The following is a 15,319-nucleotide window of genomic DNA, read 5'->3' on the forward strand; positions in this document are numbered from 1 at the left end:
TTAGAGAAGGAAATGGCAACCCACTCCAGTATGCTTGCCTGAGAAATCCCATGGACAGAGGAGCATGGTTGGGCTACAGTCCATGGGGTAGCAAAAGAGTTGGACATGCCTTAGTGACTAAATAACAATTGAAGTCTCCAACTGTTATTGTAGAACTGTCTATACATAATGATCTGTCCATAGGTGTGTGAATGTTTACAATTGTTATATCTTCTTGATGTATTGAACCTTTATTAATTCATGATGTCCTTCTTTGTTTTTAATAACATTTTTGAATTTAAAGATTTTTTATTTACAAAAGTCCATAAAAGTCTTTTTGTGGACCCAATTTTTCATTTCTTCTAAGTAATTACCCAAGATTTGTTGAAGGTGTATATTTAGTTTTATGGCCAATTGCCAGACTTTTTCACTAAGTAGAAAGTTTACATTCCCATGTGCAGTGCATGAGAATTCAGTGTATGTATCCTTGCCAGCATTAGATGTTGATGGTCATTTGGAGTTAATTTGATGGGTGGATAATGGTATTTTAGTTAGGTTTTAATGTGTATTTCCCTAATGATTGGTGATGCTGAGCTCTCTTTCATAGGCTTAATGGCCATTCACATGTCTTTGGAAGTATCTGTTCAAATATTTCATCTATTTTTTGAAAATTGGGTTTTCTTTTTTAATTGCGTTTTCAGTATTTCCTTGTGTATCTGGGTTACTTGATCAGTCAATATATATTTTGTGATTATTTTCTTCTAGTGCGTACACTGGAAAATTTAGTTTGTTGGTGTGATCTGTGTATGTCAAATAGCTAATATTTGTAGGTTATAGTCTTCAGATCTTTTGAGTCCTTTGATTTTACTAGTTTGTTTTTGTCTGTATGTGGTGTCAGTAACTGAAAGAGGTTTTTCAAAATACACTGATATCTATTTTGCCTTTTAGTTCTATCTTGTTTTACTTTATATATTTCTAATCTGTTACTATAAATATACAAATTTAGAAATACTGTATCTTGTTGAATTGTCCCATTACCATTAAGATTTCACTCTTATACCTTTTATAGTATTTCTTGCTTTAAAAACCTACTTTTGATATTATTGATAGGTTTCCTTGGGTAATGCTCACATAGTATTTCTTTTTCCTTTTCATTATGTGAGAGCATCCTTTTGTAGCTTTTGTGAGTCTGAAATTTTTGGTCCAAGACTGTTTTTAATATGGATGCCTGCCACATTTTTCTTCAGTGTGTGGTAACTTTTATCGTCTTGATAGTGAGCGCACTGGATGTTGAGCAGGGCCTCCTGTTTGCTCTGTAATTGTCACAGCCCTGTTGGGGATAAGGTCTGCTCCCCAGTTATTGCAGTGGAAGCTCCCAAATTGGTTTCTGAGCTGTGGTATGAGGTAGGTGGGACTGGGGTGCTTCTGCTGGGAGTGCAGCCACTGTGTATTCCTCCACAGAAACTATCCACCAGGAAGTGGTCTCTGTGGTGCTGCCTGTCTCCTGCTGTGTGCACTCACAAAGTACACTGTAGTTGGCACTATCCTTGGCCCCACCTCAGTTGAGGAATACAGGCCATCACCCTGAATATCTCTCAGTTTCTGTGCTCACAAAACCAATAGGGCAGATTGACCACAATCAGGCACCTGGACCTGCCATGGAGGCTACGGAATCAGTCCAGACGCAGGCTCTGCCTCTGTGTGCCTGTGCCCTCAAATCCCGCAGTTGCCAATATTGGACCTCCCCATCTTTGGAAGCACCAGTAATCCACTGTAATGCCACTCAGACACTTAGCTTACAAAGCTGCTGGTAGCACTGTGAATCCACCAGTGTTGAGCTCATAGAGGTGGGGCCACATCTACTGTGAGCTCCTAGAAAATGAGGCTGCTGTGGTAGGGCCTTTACATGTGTGTTAACTTGTGTTTGGTCTCTCAGTTGTGTCCTACTCTTTGTGACCGTATGGATTGCAGCACGCCAGACTTCCCTGTCCTTCACTATCTCCTGGAATTTGCTCAAACTCATGTCCATTGAGTCAGTGATGCCATCCAACCATCTCCTCTTCTGTCACCCCCTTCTCCTCCTGCCCTCAGTCTTTGCCATCATCAGGGTTTTTTGAAGGAGTCAGCTCTTTGCATCAGGTGGCCAAAGTTCTTCAACATCAGCATCAGTCCTTCCAATGAATATTCAGGGTTGATTTCCTTTAGGATTGACTGGTTTGATTTCCTTGCAGTCCAAGGGACTCTCAAGAGTCTTCTCCAACACCACAGTTTAAAAACATCGATTCTTTGGCTCTCAGCTTTCTTTATGGTTCAACTCTCATATCTATATATGACTACTGGAAAAACCATAGCTTTGACTAGACAGACCTTTGTGACTTCTGTTGCGGCCCAGATGTGCATTTTGGGGTGGGGAGTGCAAGGAGGTGGCCAGGACCATCTGTGCTGGTCTCCGCCTGTCCTGTCTCCCGCAGGCTGGTTGCTGCACTCTGCTCTGAGCCTGTGAAGCTCACTGTCCCAGCCCATCTCCCAACAGGTGAAGGGGATTCCCAGACTGAGGGAACTTTGTTCTTTCATAGCTCACCCCCAGGGGCACAAGTCCTGTCCCAATTCCTTTTTTTTTTTTAATTCACCCTACCCTGTTACATGGTGATCATTCTTGCAACTTTGGTTGTATGAGATCTTTTTTTGTTTGTTTTGTATGAAGTCTTCTGCCAGTGTTCAGTAGATATTCTGTGAGAATTCTTCCACATGAAGGTTATTTTTTTTAATGTTTCATATTATATTGGAGTATAGCCGATTAATAATGTGATAGTTTTAGCTGCACAGCAGAGCAACTCAGCCAAACATATACCTGCATCCATTTCCCCCCAAACTCACCTCCCATGTAGGCTTTCTGGAGAAATGTATCATTTTCTTGCAGGGGCAGGGAACATAAAAGATAAGCCTTAGAAGACCCTGTATCAGAAAGCTAAAAAGTGCTTTTAAAAAAAAGAAAAGAAAATGGGGCCTGTCAGAAAGAAAATGGAGCCAGCTTGGCGGGCCAAATCTGAAAGAATTTGAACATCAGTATAAAGATAGTAGTGAATTATACACACTTAATAAAAAGGGAATTCATAATTTCCATGATAGAGAAGGATGGATGGATGAAAAGGGAGAGCTTTTCCTTAAAATAGAATGCCTGACTGATACATGTGAAGGGAATAGTATAGGTATTATGGGTGGGAATCAGAATTTTGTTATCATCATAGTGAACTATCATTTTGTTTTGGGCTTCATTGTTTGCTAAATCTAAGGGAAAATTTTGATGAGCAAGATATCTACATGGGTTTTAAAGTATCTCTCCACAAATTGCTTGTTAAATACAAGGTAGGAAATGGTAACTTTAACTATACATATTGGAAAACCAGAGAATGCCTTTTTAAAGGGTGAGTAAAATTGGTAACGGAGTTGGTGATGGACAGGGAGGCCTGGCGTTCTGTGATTCATGGGGTCGCGGAGAGAGTCTGACACGACTGAACAACTGAACTGAACTGAACTGAAAATTGGTAACACTAGTAAGGAATGGACACATTGTATACCTCCAGATAAGATACCCTGGGAAGGGCACAATATTCTTCTAGTGTTCTGGCCAGGGGTGTATAATCAGAATCTAATCTTGAAAAACTGTCAGACAAGCACAAGTTTAGTTACATTCTCTAAAAATACTGCTGTATATTCTTCAAAGATGCCAGTATCATGAAAGACAAAGAAGGGTTGTGAAATTGTTCTAGATTAGATGAACCTAGTAGGACATGATAAGTAAGCAAGATATGTGATCCTGAAGGGAAGGAAAACATGTTTACGAACATTTAATATTTTTGTATTTTGCTTTTTAAAAATACGAATAAATAAAAGTCCTATCTTGTTTTAACTTGGTCATTTAATTTGAATTCTGTCATTATTATGTTTGGATTTTATTAATAGTCATGTTTTAATTTAACATGTATTATTTATTAATATATTATTTATATTTATAAAATGAATGTAATTATTATTATAATGTGTTATTTTTTGTATTCTTTATTTAGTGTTTTATTTTTATTATTTTTAAAAATTTTTTGCTTACTTTTGGCTGCATTAGGTGTTTGTTGTAGCCTGTGGGATCTTTTGTTGCACAGTGCGAGCTTCTCTCTAGTTGTGGCATGTGGACTTAGTTGCCCCATGGCATGTGAGATCTTAGTTACCCAATCAGGGATCGAATTGGTGTCCTGAGTTTTTCCAGATTTCCTGGTTTGTCTCTTCTCTGTTCTAGAATCGAATCTAGAATACTACATTGCATTTAGTGTTGCTGCTGCTGCTAAGTCACTTCAGTCGTGTCCGACTCTGTGCGACCCATAGACGGCAGCTCACCAAGCTTCCGTCCCTGGGATTCTCCAGGCAAGAATACTGGAGTGGGTTGCCATTTCCTTCTCCACTGCATGAAAGTGAAAATTGAAAGTGCAGTCGCTCAGTCGTGTCCGACTCTTAGCGACCTCATGGACTGCAGCCTACCAGGCTCCTCCATCCATGGGATTTTTCAGGCAAGAGTACTGGAGTTGGGTGCTGTTGCCTTCTCCGGCATTTAGTGTAACCACTTTTAAATTAAGCTTAGGCCAATTAGAAGTGTAGCAGTTTATGGCTTCCCTGGTGGTCCAGTGGTTAAGAGTCCACCCTGCAGTGCAGGGTGACACCAGTTTGATCCCTGGTCCCGGAAGATCCCACATGCCACCAAGCAACTAAGCCAGTGAGCTGCAGTTACTCAGCCCACATGCAGCAACTGCTGTCGCCCGTGTGCCTAGAGCCTGTGCTCCACAACACAGGAGAAACCATTGCAATGAGAAGCCTGTGCACCGCTACTGGAGAGTAGCCTAGGCTTCCCCGGAGGCGCTAGTGGTAAAGAACCTGCCTGCCAGTGCAGGAGACCCAGAGGCGATTCAGTCTCTGGGTCAGGAAGATCCCCTGGAGAAGGAAATGGCAACGCACTCCAGTATTCTTGCTTGGGGAATCTCATGGACAGAGGAGCCTAGTGGGCTATAGTCCATGGGATCACAAAGAGTTGGGCACAACTGAAGCAACTGAGCACACATGCACACACACCTCACACATACCTTGTAGTATAGAAAAATTAGCTCAAAATGGACCTGAATGTTACAGTTAGAACTGTAAAATTCTTAGAAGAAAATATAGGGCTAAATCTTCATGTCCTTAGTTTAGGCAAAGGATTCTTTAATGTGGCACCAGAATCATGAGCAACAAAAGAAAAAAATTGACTGTAATCAAAAATAAAAAGTTTTATGCTTCAAAGTAGTGAAAAGACAGCCTACAGAATAGGAACAGAAAAATTGTAAATCATATATCCATAATCTGATAAGGGACTTGTGTTTAGAATATGTAAAGAACTCTTCTGAATCAATCAAAAACCAATCTAATTTAAAAATGGGCAAAAGTCTGAATTGACGTTTCTCCAAGAAAGATGTTAATAGCTAAGAAGCGCATGAAAAGATGCTTAGTATCATTAGTCATGAATCTTGAAAAGAGTTAGTCACAAAAGACCACATACTACCTGGTTTCATTTATATGAAATGTCCAGAAAGGGCAAATCTCTAGAGAGACAGAAAAGTAGATTCGTTGTTGCTTGGCGTTGCATGGGCAGAGCAAAGGGGCTGGAGGGTGTTAGCTAAAGGGTATGGAGTTTCTATCTTCTTTTGTTAATGGAGAAGATTTTTATTGTATAACACACACATAATTTACCGTTTTAACCATTTCTAAATGAACAATTTGGACTTTCTTTTTGAGGTGATGAAAGTTCTAAAATTGACTATAGTGTTGGTTGCATGTATCTGAATATTCTAAATGCCAAAATTGTATGGTATGTAAAGTATATCGCAACTGTTACAAAAGAAAGGAATATAGCTGTTTAGAAATGTTGATTAAAATAAAGGGGTTTGTAGATAAGCAGAGAATATCTTGGAAAAATAAATTTATTATATATTCAAGCCAGAGTTGCTGTGGATAGATCTGATTCACCCATTACAATAAGTGGTGCCAGTTTCCTAACCAATTAACTGGTAATTGAAATCGGAATGTGATTTAGTTTCCCAGGGCCCATTTAACAGAGTCTTTTTTGTTCAGGCCACTCTTGAGATATAATTTACAGATGTGCTATCTTTTTTTAAGTATAAATTACATACCATAAGTTCACCGATTTTATGGGTACATTTCAGTCAGTATCAGTAAATATGAGTTTAGCAGCCATCACCATAAAGTAATTTAGAAGTTTTATCTTTGGGAACTCCTTAAAATCTGAATTGAAGATGAGTTCTTCCAAAAGATGTTTTAAGATGGTTCTGATGCTTTTAGTGAACCCACTTTAATTATTTTGCAGCTATTCTCATGTACCTTCTTAATATATAGATTATAATTTTTTAACACATAGGAGTTTGGCTTTTTCTTCTCTAGTTAAATAGAAACTGGAACTTCTAGTTCTTTCCTGTTACATTTTGTTACTTTTTTTCAGACTGACTTCACTATTAAATAATGATTGTGATAGCATTTTAGCAGTCTTGTCTTAAGCCTGATTAACAGTTGTTTACGATAGAGGTGATTTATCATGTTAAGAAAGGGCTTCCCTGATAGCTTAGTTGGTAAAGAATCTGCCTGAAATGCAGGAGACCCTGTTTTAATTCCTAAGTGGGGAATATCCCCTGGAGAAGGGAAAGGCTACCCACTCCAGTATTCTGGCCTGGAGAATTCCATGGAGTTCGGGGATCAAACCCACACCTTCAGAGTCCTAACCACTGGACCGCCAAGGAATGCCCCACTCAAGAGTACTTTAAAGATAGTTCGTTGATATTCTTTTCAGTCTGCCACCATTGTTTCTTTTACTCATATTTTCTTCTTTAGATCAGTTGTAGTAATTTATTCCTTCCTAGAAAATTGTCCATTTCATTGCAATTTCAAAATTGATTAGCATAGGCTTGTATATATATATATATACTAGTCTCATGTTGTCTCTTTGTTATAGTGCTGTTCAAATTTCTGTTTTTTCCTTAACTAGATCTCTGAAAGTTAAACCCTGCTTTATATTTCTTTCCAAAGTACCAGCTCCTGGATGATTCGATAAATTTCAGTATATGGTTATTGGTGTTTTTTTTTTAATGTTCTTCAAAAGCAGTTTTGATGTCCTTTTTGACAGGTAGCTTATGAATGCTTTTATTCTCAAAGAAATTATTGCCCAGATTGTTAATTTTTACAATAATCCTTTCTTTGTTTTTTTTAAGGCCCGAGATGTGCGCACCAATGAAGTGGTGGCTATCAAGAAAATGTCTTATAGTGGAAAGCAGTCCACTGAGGTAAGTGAAATATTTACATTCTTATTGATATGTTAGAAAAAGACATGCTGTTTTTAATTGAGGATATTTTGAACTTTTTTCTAAAAGTATAGCATATCTGAAAGTACATATAAATTTTAAGAGTATATCTCAGTCTATTTTCTTTCACGAACTGAGTGTACCCATTTAACTTGTACCTAGAACCCATTATCAGCACATTACTGGCATCCTAGAAGCTTCCCAACTTGCCCCAGTTTTTAATTTTTTTAAACTGTGATATAATATATTATTCTACCATCAAAGGATTGTCAGTTTCTAAAGGAGTAAACTAGAATAAGATGCATTTAATAGTAAATTATATTGGATGTAATTTTTTTAATGATTTGGAAATTAAGGGCTGATTTAAAAAAACTATACATCTAGTCTGAAAAAATTTTTAAATACAATTATTAATACTATGCTCAGTATACTTTCAGTTCAGTTCAGTCGCTCAGTCGTGTCCAACTTTTTGCGACCCCATGAATCACAGCACGCCAGGCCTCCCTGTCCATCACCAACTCCCGTAGCTCACTCAAACTCATGTCCATCGAGTCGGTGATGCCATCCAGCCATCTCATTCTCTGTCGTCCCTGTCTCCTCCCACCCCTAATCCCTCCCAGCATCAGAGTCTTTTCCAGTGAGTCAACTCTTCTCATGAGGTGGCCAAAGTATTGGAGTTTCAGCTTTAGCATCAGTCCTTCCAATGAACACTCAGGATTGATCTCCTTTAGAATGGACTGGTTTGTTCATTAATATTATGATTAGTGCTTTTCAGTATATTTATTTAATTGCGTGAGTTTATTTTGTGGAATATAGTCTATTTTTAAAAACTGGGATCTGTAAGTCTTTAATTTTTCAGCATAATTATTTTTAATTGTGGTAAAATACATATAACACATTTACCATTGTAATCATTTTCAAGTATTCGGTTCACTGGCATTAAGGGCATTCATATTGTTTTGTGTCCATCACCACCATTCATCTCCAGAGCTCTTTTTCATCTTAAAAAACTAAAATTCTTTGCCCACTAAACAGCAACTCCCCATTCCCTCCTTCCCTCAGCCCCTGGAAATCACTATTCTACTTTCTGTCTGTATGAATTTGATTTAAGTATCTCATGTAAGTGAAATCATGCATTATTTGTCCTTTTGTGACTGACTTTTTTACTTAACATAATGTTCTCAGAGTTCATCCATGTTGTGGTATGTGTCGAAATTTCCATCCTTTTTAAAGCTGAGTGATATTCCTCTGTGTGTGTGTGTGTGTGTGTATGAAGTACTACATTTTGTGTATCCATCCATTCATCTGTCAGTGAATGCTTAGGTTTCTATTGCTGCCTTGTTATTGTGAATAATGCCACTATAAACATAGGTTATGCAAATACTTTTTTTAAGTCCTTAGTTTCTGTACTGTTAGGTGTTTGATCAGAGTTGGAATTGCTGGATTGGTCTTTAATTTTTAAAGATTTTGGTTTTCTACTTGTTTGGAATTTATTTTATGATAAATCCTGTTTTCGTGGTGATTATACTATGAGTACAGTAACACTATTATATTACTGTTCCATCATTTTGATACCTAAAAAACTCAATTTCTTACACAGTTACTCTCTTTTATTTTCCATTCTATAGCACAACTTTAGAAATAGCTTTCATAGGTGTACTTGTATTGTGTTGGAATTTGTTTGATTAGTCACACTGTAGGAATCTGATTAGAACAAAAAGTTTCATTTAGAAGTCATCTTTTCTCATCTAATACTAATGTCCTTCTTGACATTATTTTACACTGAAAAAATGATGGGTTTTGTTTTGTTTTAAAAGTGTCAAATATCATTCAAATTTGAAATTTAAAAGCTGTGAAACATTTTCTGAGTTTAGCATTTATATCTTACACATTTTATATAAAACAATTGTAAGCATATTTTGCTTTATTTTGCTGAGGGCTTATGAAATAACATTGGAATTATGTGGTCTTACATTCTAGTACAAAACATTTTCTAAAGTTTTCTATTATGCTAGTTTCCCTGGCTTTGGAAATATGGCCCAAGTCAATGATAAAGATTGAAAACTAAAACAAGGACAAAAAATAGACTCCTAGTTCCTATCCCACACCTGCCAAACCTATGGAGTCTCTGGATATGGACCTAGTATCCTGTATTCTTAGATTTCTCTGGTTGCTTCTTAAGAGTAACTATGTTTAGGACATGGCCTAAGTGTCTAAGGTTGTCATGGAGTAGCTTATAACTGAAAGTTTATGTGTATTTCCTGGTATGTGTCATTGAGGAATGCTGTTAGTAAAATATGTAGGAAAATGTTTTTATACTGGTTTTTTTTTTCGCTCTGAACTTTCCCATATAGTAATGAATTATTCTCTAACATTTTATTTTAGAAGGTGTGCACTTAGGGGTTTAAAATCTTCATTTGAATTTAAAAAGCAGAAAACATAAGCCAAAAACACAATAGATGAACTTTGTGCTATGTAAATTATACACCAAAAAGCTGCACTTAAGAAAGGGAAGTTGAAGTTTTGAAGAAAAATCACTAAATAGAGTATATAGTTTTCATCAACATATCTGATGTGTGGTTGTAAACTTTTAATAAGACCCGTTGATGGTAAGTTTTACAAAGCTAAAATTTGTCCTACCCTGAATGGAATAATTTTATAAGTTGTGTAAATTGAGTTATATACTGTATAAACTTAAGTTTCTAATTTATTATTTTGGTATTTAAATATTACAAATAAAGTTGTATATCCTCAATAACCCATCTCAGTCTAATAATTATTTTTTTCTTACACAACTTTCTAAGGAAAAACAGCTGTTCATAATTTTTTCCTTCATTCGTTTTTTTTTCTCCCCACAGAAATGGCAGGATATTATTAAGGAAGTCAAGTTTCTACAAAGAATAAAACATCCCAACAGTATAGAATACAAAGGCTGCTATTTACGTGAGCACACAGCATGGGTAGGTATATTCTTTCCCCTTGCTGTAATTTTAGTTGGCTGAAATGTTAGTTCTTACTGAGAGGAAGAGCAGCTTTTCATAGAATCCTAGGCAAAGAAGATAAAAGGTTTTGCAGATTTATTGCAGAGATTTAGCTGACCTTTTATGTACCTGGTAAAATGTTCTCAGACATTTTTAGTAGGACCATTCTTCAAATGGTTTATCAAACATTCGTGAAAGCAGTTCTGTTATTTGAGGATGAAATCTAGCATATCTTTGACATAAATGTAATCTATTTAACCACAAAGATCTTGGTGAAGTCGTGATGAGTCCTGGTGAAGTTTGAACTGGTTATAATTCCTTGGCTGAATAATACTAATGTTAGAGTTGTGGGAATTGATTGTGCCCCATTGTTACCGTTCAGGTGGTGATGGTAGTAATATTGTAACAGTGTTGGCATAATAACTGTATCTTTTACGAGAAAGGCAAATTTTCTTTAAGAATGATTCCTTATTTTGAATAATTAGTAAGTCACGGTTAATTTTCACTTTAGTATACTGAACTTAGATTTGTAACCTTGGGTGCATTTTCATCCAGTTTAATTTTGATGGTGGTCGTGGTGGTACTTAAATACAAGGCTGTGATTAAAGAATAACTTTGACCTTTTTTTTTTTAAAGTGACTTCGAGGAGATTACCTGTCTGTCTCTCAAGTTTCTCCATTTGTAAAATAAGCATAGTGATAGGGTCTACCTCATAAGATAGTTGTGAGGATTTACCTGGCATGTAGAAGATGCTCAGGATGCTGTGTGTTTCCCTGGTAGCTCAGACAGTAAAGCGTCTGCCTACAATGAGGGAGACCTGGGTTCGATCCCTGGGTTGGGAAGATCCACTGGAGAAGGCAATGGCAACCCACTCCAGTACTCTTGCCTGGAAAATCCCATGGACCGAGGAGCCTGGTAGGCTACAGTCCATGGGGTCGCAAAGAGTCGGACACGACTGAGCGACTTCACTTTCACTTTCACTTCCAAGCTTTGTATATATAGCTTCAGAGAATAGTTTTTTGCTTCCTAGCAATTTTCAGTATTGCTGCATGCTGTATACTATAGATTAATAGTAACAGCGTATGTATATTCCTTTATAATTTTAGTAGTAGTTATACCTGAAATACACATCTTGTACAAGTAATTGTATGTTGGTATTATAAAAGATTAATGTAGCATTAACACTACTTACACATTTGACAAATTACTAAATGCATAAATATTAATTTTTTAAGGTAAATGGTGACTAGGATTTGTTTTGCGTTAAGCTGTCTTCTTGAACCCTTTGGTAAATTTATTTAATCTCAAATAGAATCTTTTTAATAATATATTTTAATGCTTTCATAACTTTTCTTCCCATGTAGCTTGTAATGGAATATTGTTTAGGATCTGCTTCAGATTTACTAGAAGGTAGGTTTCCTTTAATTTTTAAGAAAAAATAATATTAGCACAATAAAATGAGAATTCAATAAGAAATTTCTTAAATAATGTACAAATTTTTCAGAAAGAATAAAATCTTGACCTTTTCTATGTTCTCAGCATAATATGCACTGTCATCATTAAATATTATATAGTAGCATAAAAAAGGTGATTTTTTTTCTCTCAGTATGAGTTAAGTTTTTTTTGTATTCTTTGTCATTCACCTTAATCTGTTCTTCTGTTCACAGTGAAGGTATATGAGAATAAAGGGAGAACATTTATTATTTTTGTTTTTGTAGTTACCAAATGTTTATTTGTTTTCAGGTTAGACAGAAATTGGCTGTGAACTATACTTCAGCATCTAGGTACAGCTGTATACTAGTTGTAAAGTTCAGTAGGCTTATTTTATTATCTTGGGGAGAATATCCCTTCTTGCTCAGTGTTAGTTTGTAAAAATTGCCCGCCTCGCGTGCTGTGATTCATGGGGTCGCAGAGAGCTAGACACGACTGAGCAACTGAACTGAACTGATATTAGGTATGCATATTTATTTTTAAACAAAAAAATATTTTCAAATAACTTTTTTTATTTTAAGTTCACAAAAAGCCATTACAAGAAGTGGAAATAGCAGCAATTACACATGGTGCTCTCCAGGGATTAGCCTACTTACATTCTCATACCATGATCCATAGGTAAGCACTTTGAAAATTATTATATACTAATAAGCAATGACTTGTTGCATTTACCAACCCTGAAACTTACTAACCCTGAAATTTTGTTGGTTTTAGCCAAATAAAAGCATTTCTTCTAAATTCATTTTTTAGATTGTCCATGTTAAGAATAACATACTGGTACTCTTGATCTCTCTGTTTAAGATAAGTTTTATCTTTGTCTGTACATGATGCCAGACTTTCTGAAGTATAGGCATACATTTTATTGTGCTTTGCTTTATTTCACTTCACAGATATCTTGTTTTTACAAATTGGAAGTCTGTAGCAATCTTGTGTCAAGCAAGTCTTTCGGTGCCATTTTTCCAACAGCATTTGCTCACTTTATATTTCTGTCACATTTTGACAATTCTCACAGTATTTCAAACTTTGTCATCCCTCTTTTTGTTATGGTGATCAGTGATCATTGATGTTACCATTATGATTGTTTTGGCATTTTTAAGCAGTAAAATATTTTTAAATTAAGTTATATACATTGTTTTTTAAAGTAAGGCTATTGCACACTAAGTAGCCTACACTGTAGTATAAACATAACTTTTATATGCACTGAGAGGCCAGAAAATTCATATGCCTTGCTTTATTGCATACTCCCTTTGTAAGGATAGTCTGGAATCAAACCTTAATATCTCTTAGATATTGCCTGTATGTGTGCTTTATAGATTTGTGGTAGAAATTTAATTGTGGAGTCATTTAATTGGGGGAATGGAAAGGACAATAAGGGTTACATAGTCTTATAAGAAACTGATCTCCCAATTTGTGACTAATTTCTCAAAGTTTATAGAGCCAGATAGATTTAGACTAGAACTAAACCTGAATCTTCTGAATTCCTGGTAACTGATAATGCCAGATTTATTCCATTGATTCCATGCTGTGGATAAATAAAAGATAATACTTTTTATGCTTTTGAGTATTAATCCTTGATGATCCTTGACAATGAATAGTAACTTTAAGCAATTCCATAAAGCATTTTTAGCGTTGATATTAGTTTTGCCTGTTTTAGAAGAAAATTAGCATATTTTGATTATATATGTGAATCAGGGAATACATGTTAAACTTTACAGTAGCATCAGGTCCTAGAGTAAGGTCCAGGAGAAATTTGGGTACTAGTAAATAAGTGAATAGAAGATCTGGAATTATAACCTAACTTCTTTGCACTTCGCGGCTTGTGGGATCTTAGTTCCCCTCCAGGAGTAGAACCTGGGCTCACAGCAGTGAAAGCGCCAAGTTCTACCCACTGGACCACCAGAGAATTCCCTAAAGTACCCCTTTATTTAAAAAAAGAAATGAATGGAAGTAACATAGATTAATTTATGTTCGCTACAGTACTGTGGTAAGAACTGTACTATAGTAAGTGTTTAAGAACTTAGTTTTTCTGTTTTTGAAAGGATAATTGTATGTTATGGTGCTCATTGGACTTACAGTCCCATTTTATAAATATCCGTAATTTTCTACAATCATGGATATTATATTATCCAAATGTTTGTTTTCATTTCATATTTAGTTAGGAAAACTATCCTAAGGTTTGGAAATGACTGGGGACATGAAATGCTTTTCTTTTTCTTTTATATTAAGTAGACGGCTCAGAAATCTTACCATTGTAAAAAGTGGTCAGCTATTTACATTTAATTTTTAAAGCCATTTAAAACCTTATTTGTATCAATAAACAGGACCTCAAATATAGACTTTACACTGATCACCTAAATTTCTGTCTTTTATTGCTGTTTTGCCTCTTCTTTTACAAAATTGTTACTAAGTATGAATTTTGTATTTTTTGTTTTCTATGTTGGATCTTAATTCTACCCCAATTGAGAGGTTATCCTAGGACTTAATTATCTTGATTTCTCCTTTTCTATTTTACAAATTTTTATTTTATTTTTATCATGGTTTTACACAATCCAGTGAAGGAAAGAGAAATAATTTTTTGTGTTCCTTAAACTCAGAGATATCAAAGCAGGAAATATCCTTCTGACAGAGCCAGGCCAGGTGAAACTTGCTGACTTTGGATCTGCTTCCATGGCATCTCCTGCCAATTCTTTTGTGGGAACGCCATATTGGTAAGAATAATCTTATCTGAATTTGATCCTCATAATTGAAATTGTGTGTGGTTGTATATGGTTGTGCATTTTTTAAGGTGTCTTATGTTTTTCCTGAAAATGTTATTTTGGACATTTTAAATTTAAATATTATAGTTTCAAATACAGATTTGGAGTGCTCCCTTTATATCCCCCAATTTTTTAAATTTGCCTCTTTCTACATTCTTTTCTATTATTTGCATCATGTTGCGTGTGGGGACATTTAATAAAAATTCAAGTGGGAAGAAGCTAGAAATGCTAAGTGGAAATTTTTGTATTTTCTTTAGATTTATGTTTACTGTATATCATTGATCTTCATTCTAAGAATACCTGAAGACTGGTAGTGGACTTGGAGTTCTCTGGAGTTTTTTTGTTTTTATTTTTATTATGGAGAATTTTAAAGATACATAACACTTGGCGGAAGTATAACGAACCATTACATACCAGTCACTCAGCCCCACAATATTATCTCATGGTCTGTCTTGCCCTATGCATTCACCTCTCCCTCTCTTCCTCTCTCCCCTAACTTTGAAAGAAATTCTAGACATCATCTAAGTTTGTTACTTAGTTGCTAAGTTGTGTCCTATTCTTTGCAACCCCATGCACTGCAGCACTCTGGGCTCCCCTGTCCCCCATTATCTCCTGGAGTTTGCTCACATTTATGTCCATTGAGTTGGTGATGCTATCTAACCATCTCATGCTGCTGCTCCCTCTCCTTCCGTCTTTCCCAGCAGCAGGGTCTAATGAGTTGGAT

At 35.9% G+C, this 15,319-nt stretch overlaps 1 protein-coding gene across 1 annotated transcript in view; it reads left to right on the forward strand.

Annotated features, from left to right (window-relative positions):
- TAOK1 (TAO kinase 1) overlaps positions 1-15,319 on the forward strand; it is a 110,094-nt gene that overhangs the window by 48,228 nt on the left and 46,547 nt on the right. The window contains exons 3-7 of the mRNA XM_055402510.2: positions 7,278-7,349; positions 10,226-10,327; positions 11,713-11,758; positions 12,361-12,457; positions 14,434-14,547. Of these exons, the coding sequence (XP_055258485.1) occupies positions 7,278-7,349; positions 10,226-10,327; positions 11,713-11,758; positions 12,361-12,457; positions 14,434-14,547 (431 nt within the window). The remainder of the gene's footprint in view (positions 1-7,277; positions 7,350-10,225; positions 10,328-11,712; positions 11,759-12,360; positions 12,458-14,433; positions 14,548-15,319) is intronic.

Source organism: Moschus berezovskii, chromosome 20 (assembly GCF_049115385.1).
Source record: "Moschus berezovskii isolate FMDL1 chromosome 20, NW_MosBer_1.0, whole genome shotgun sequence".
Classification (NCBI taxonomy): domain Eukaryota; kingdom Metazoa; phylum Chordata; class Mammalia; order Artiodactyla; family Moschidae; genus Moschus; species Moschus berezovskii.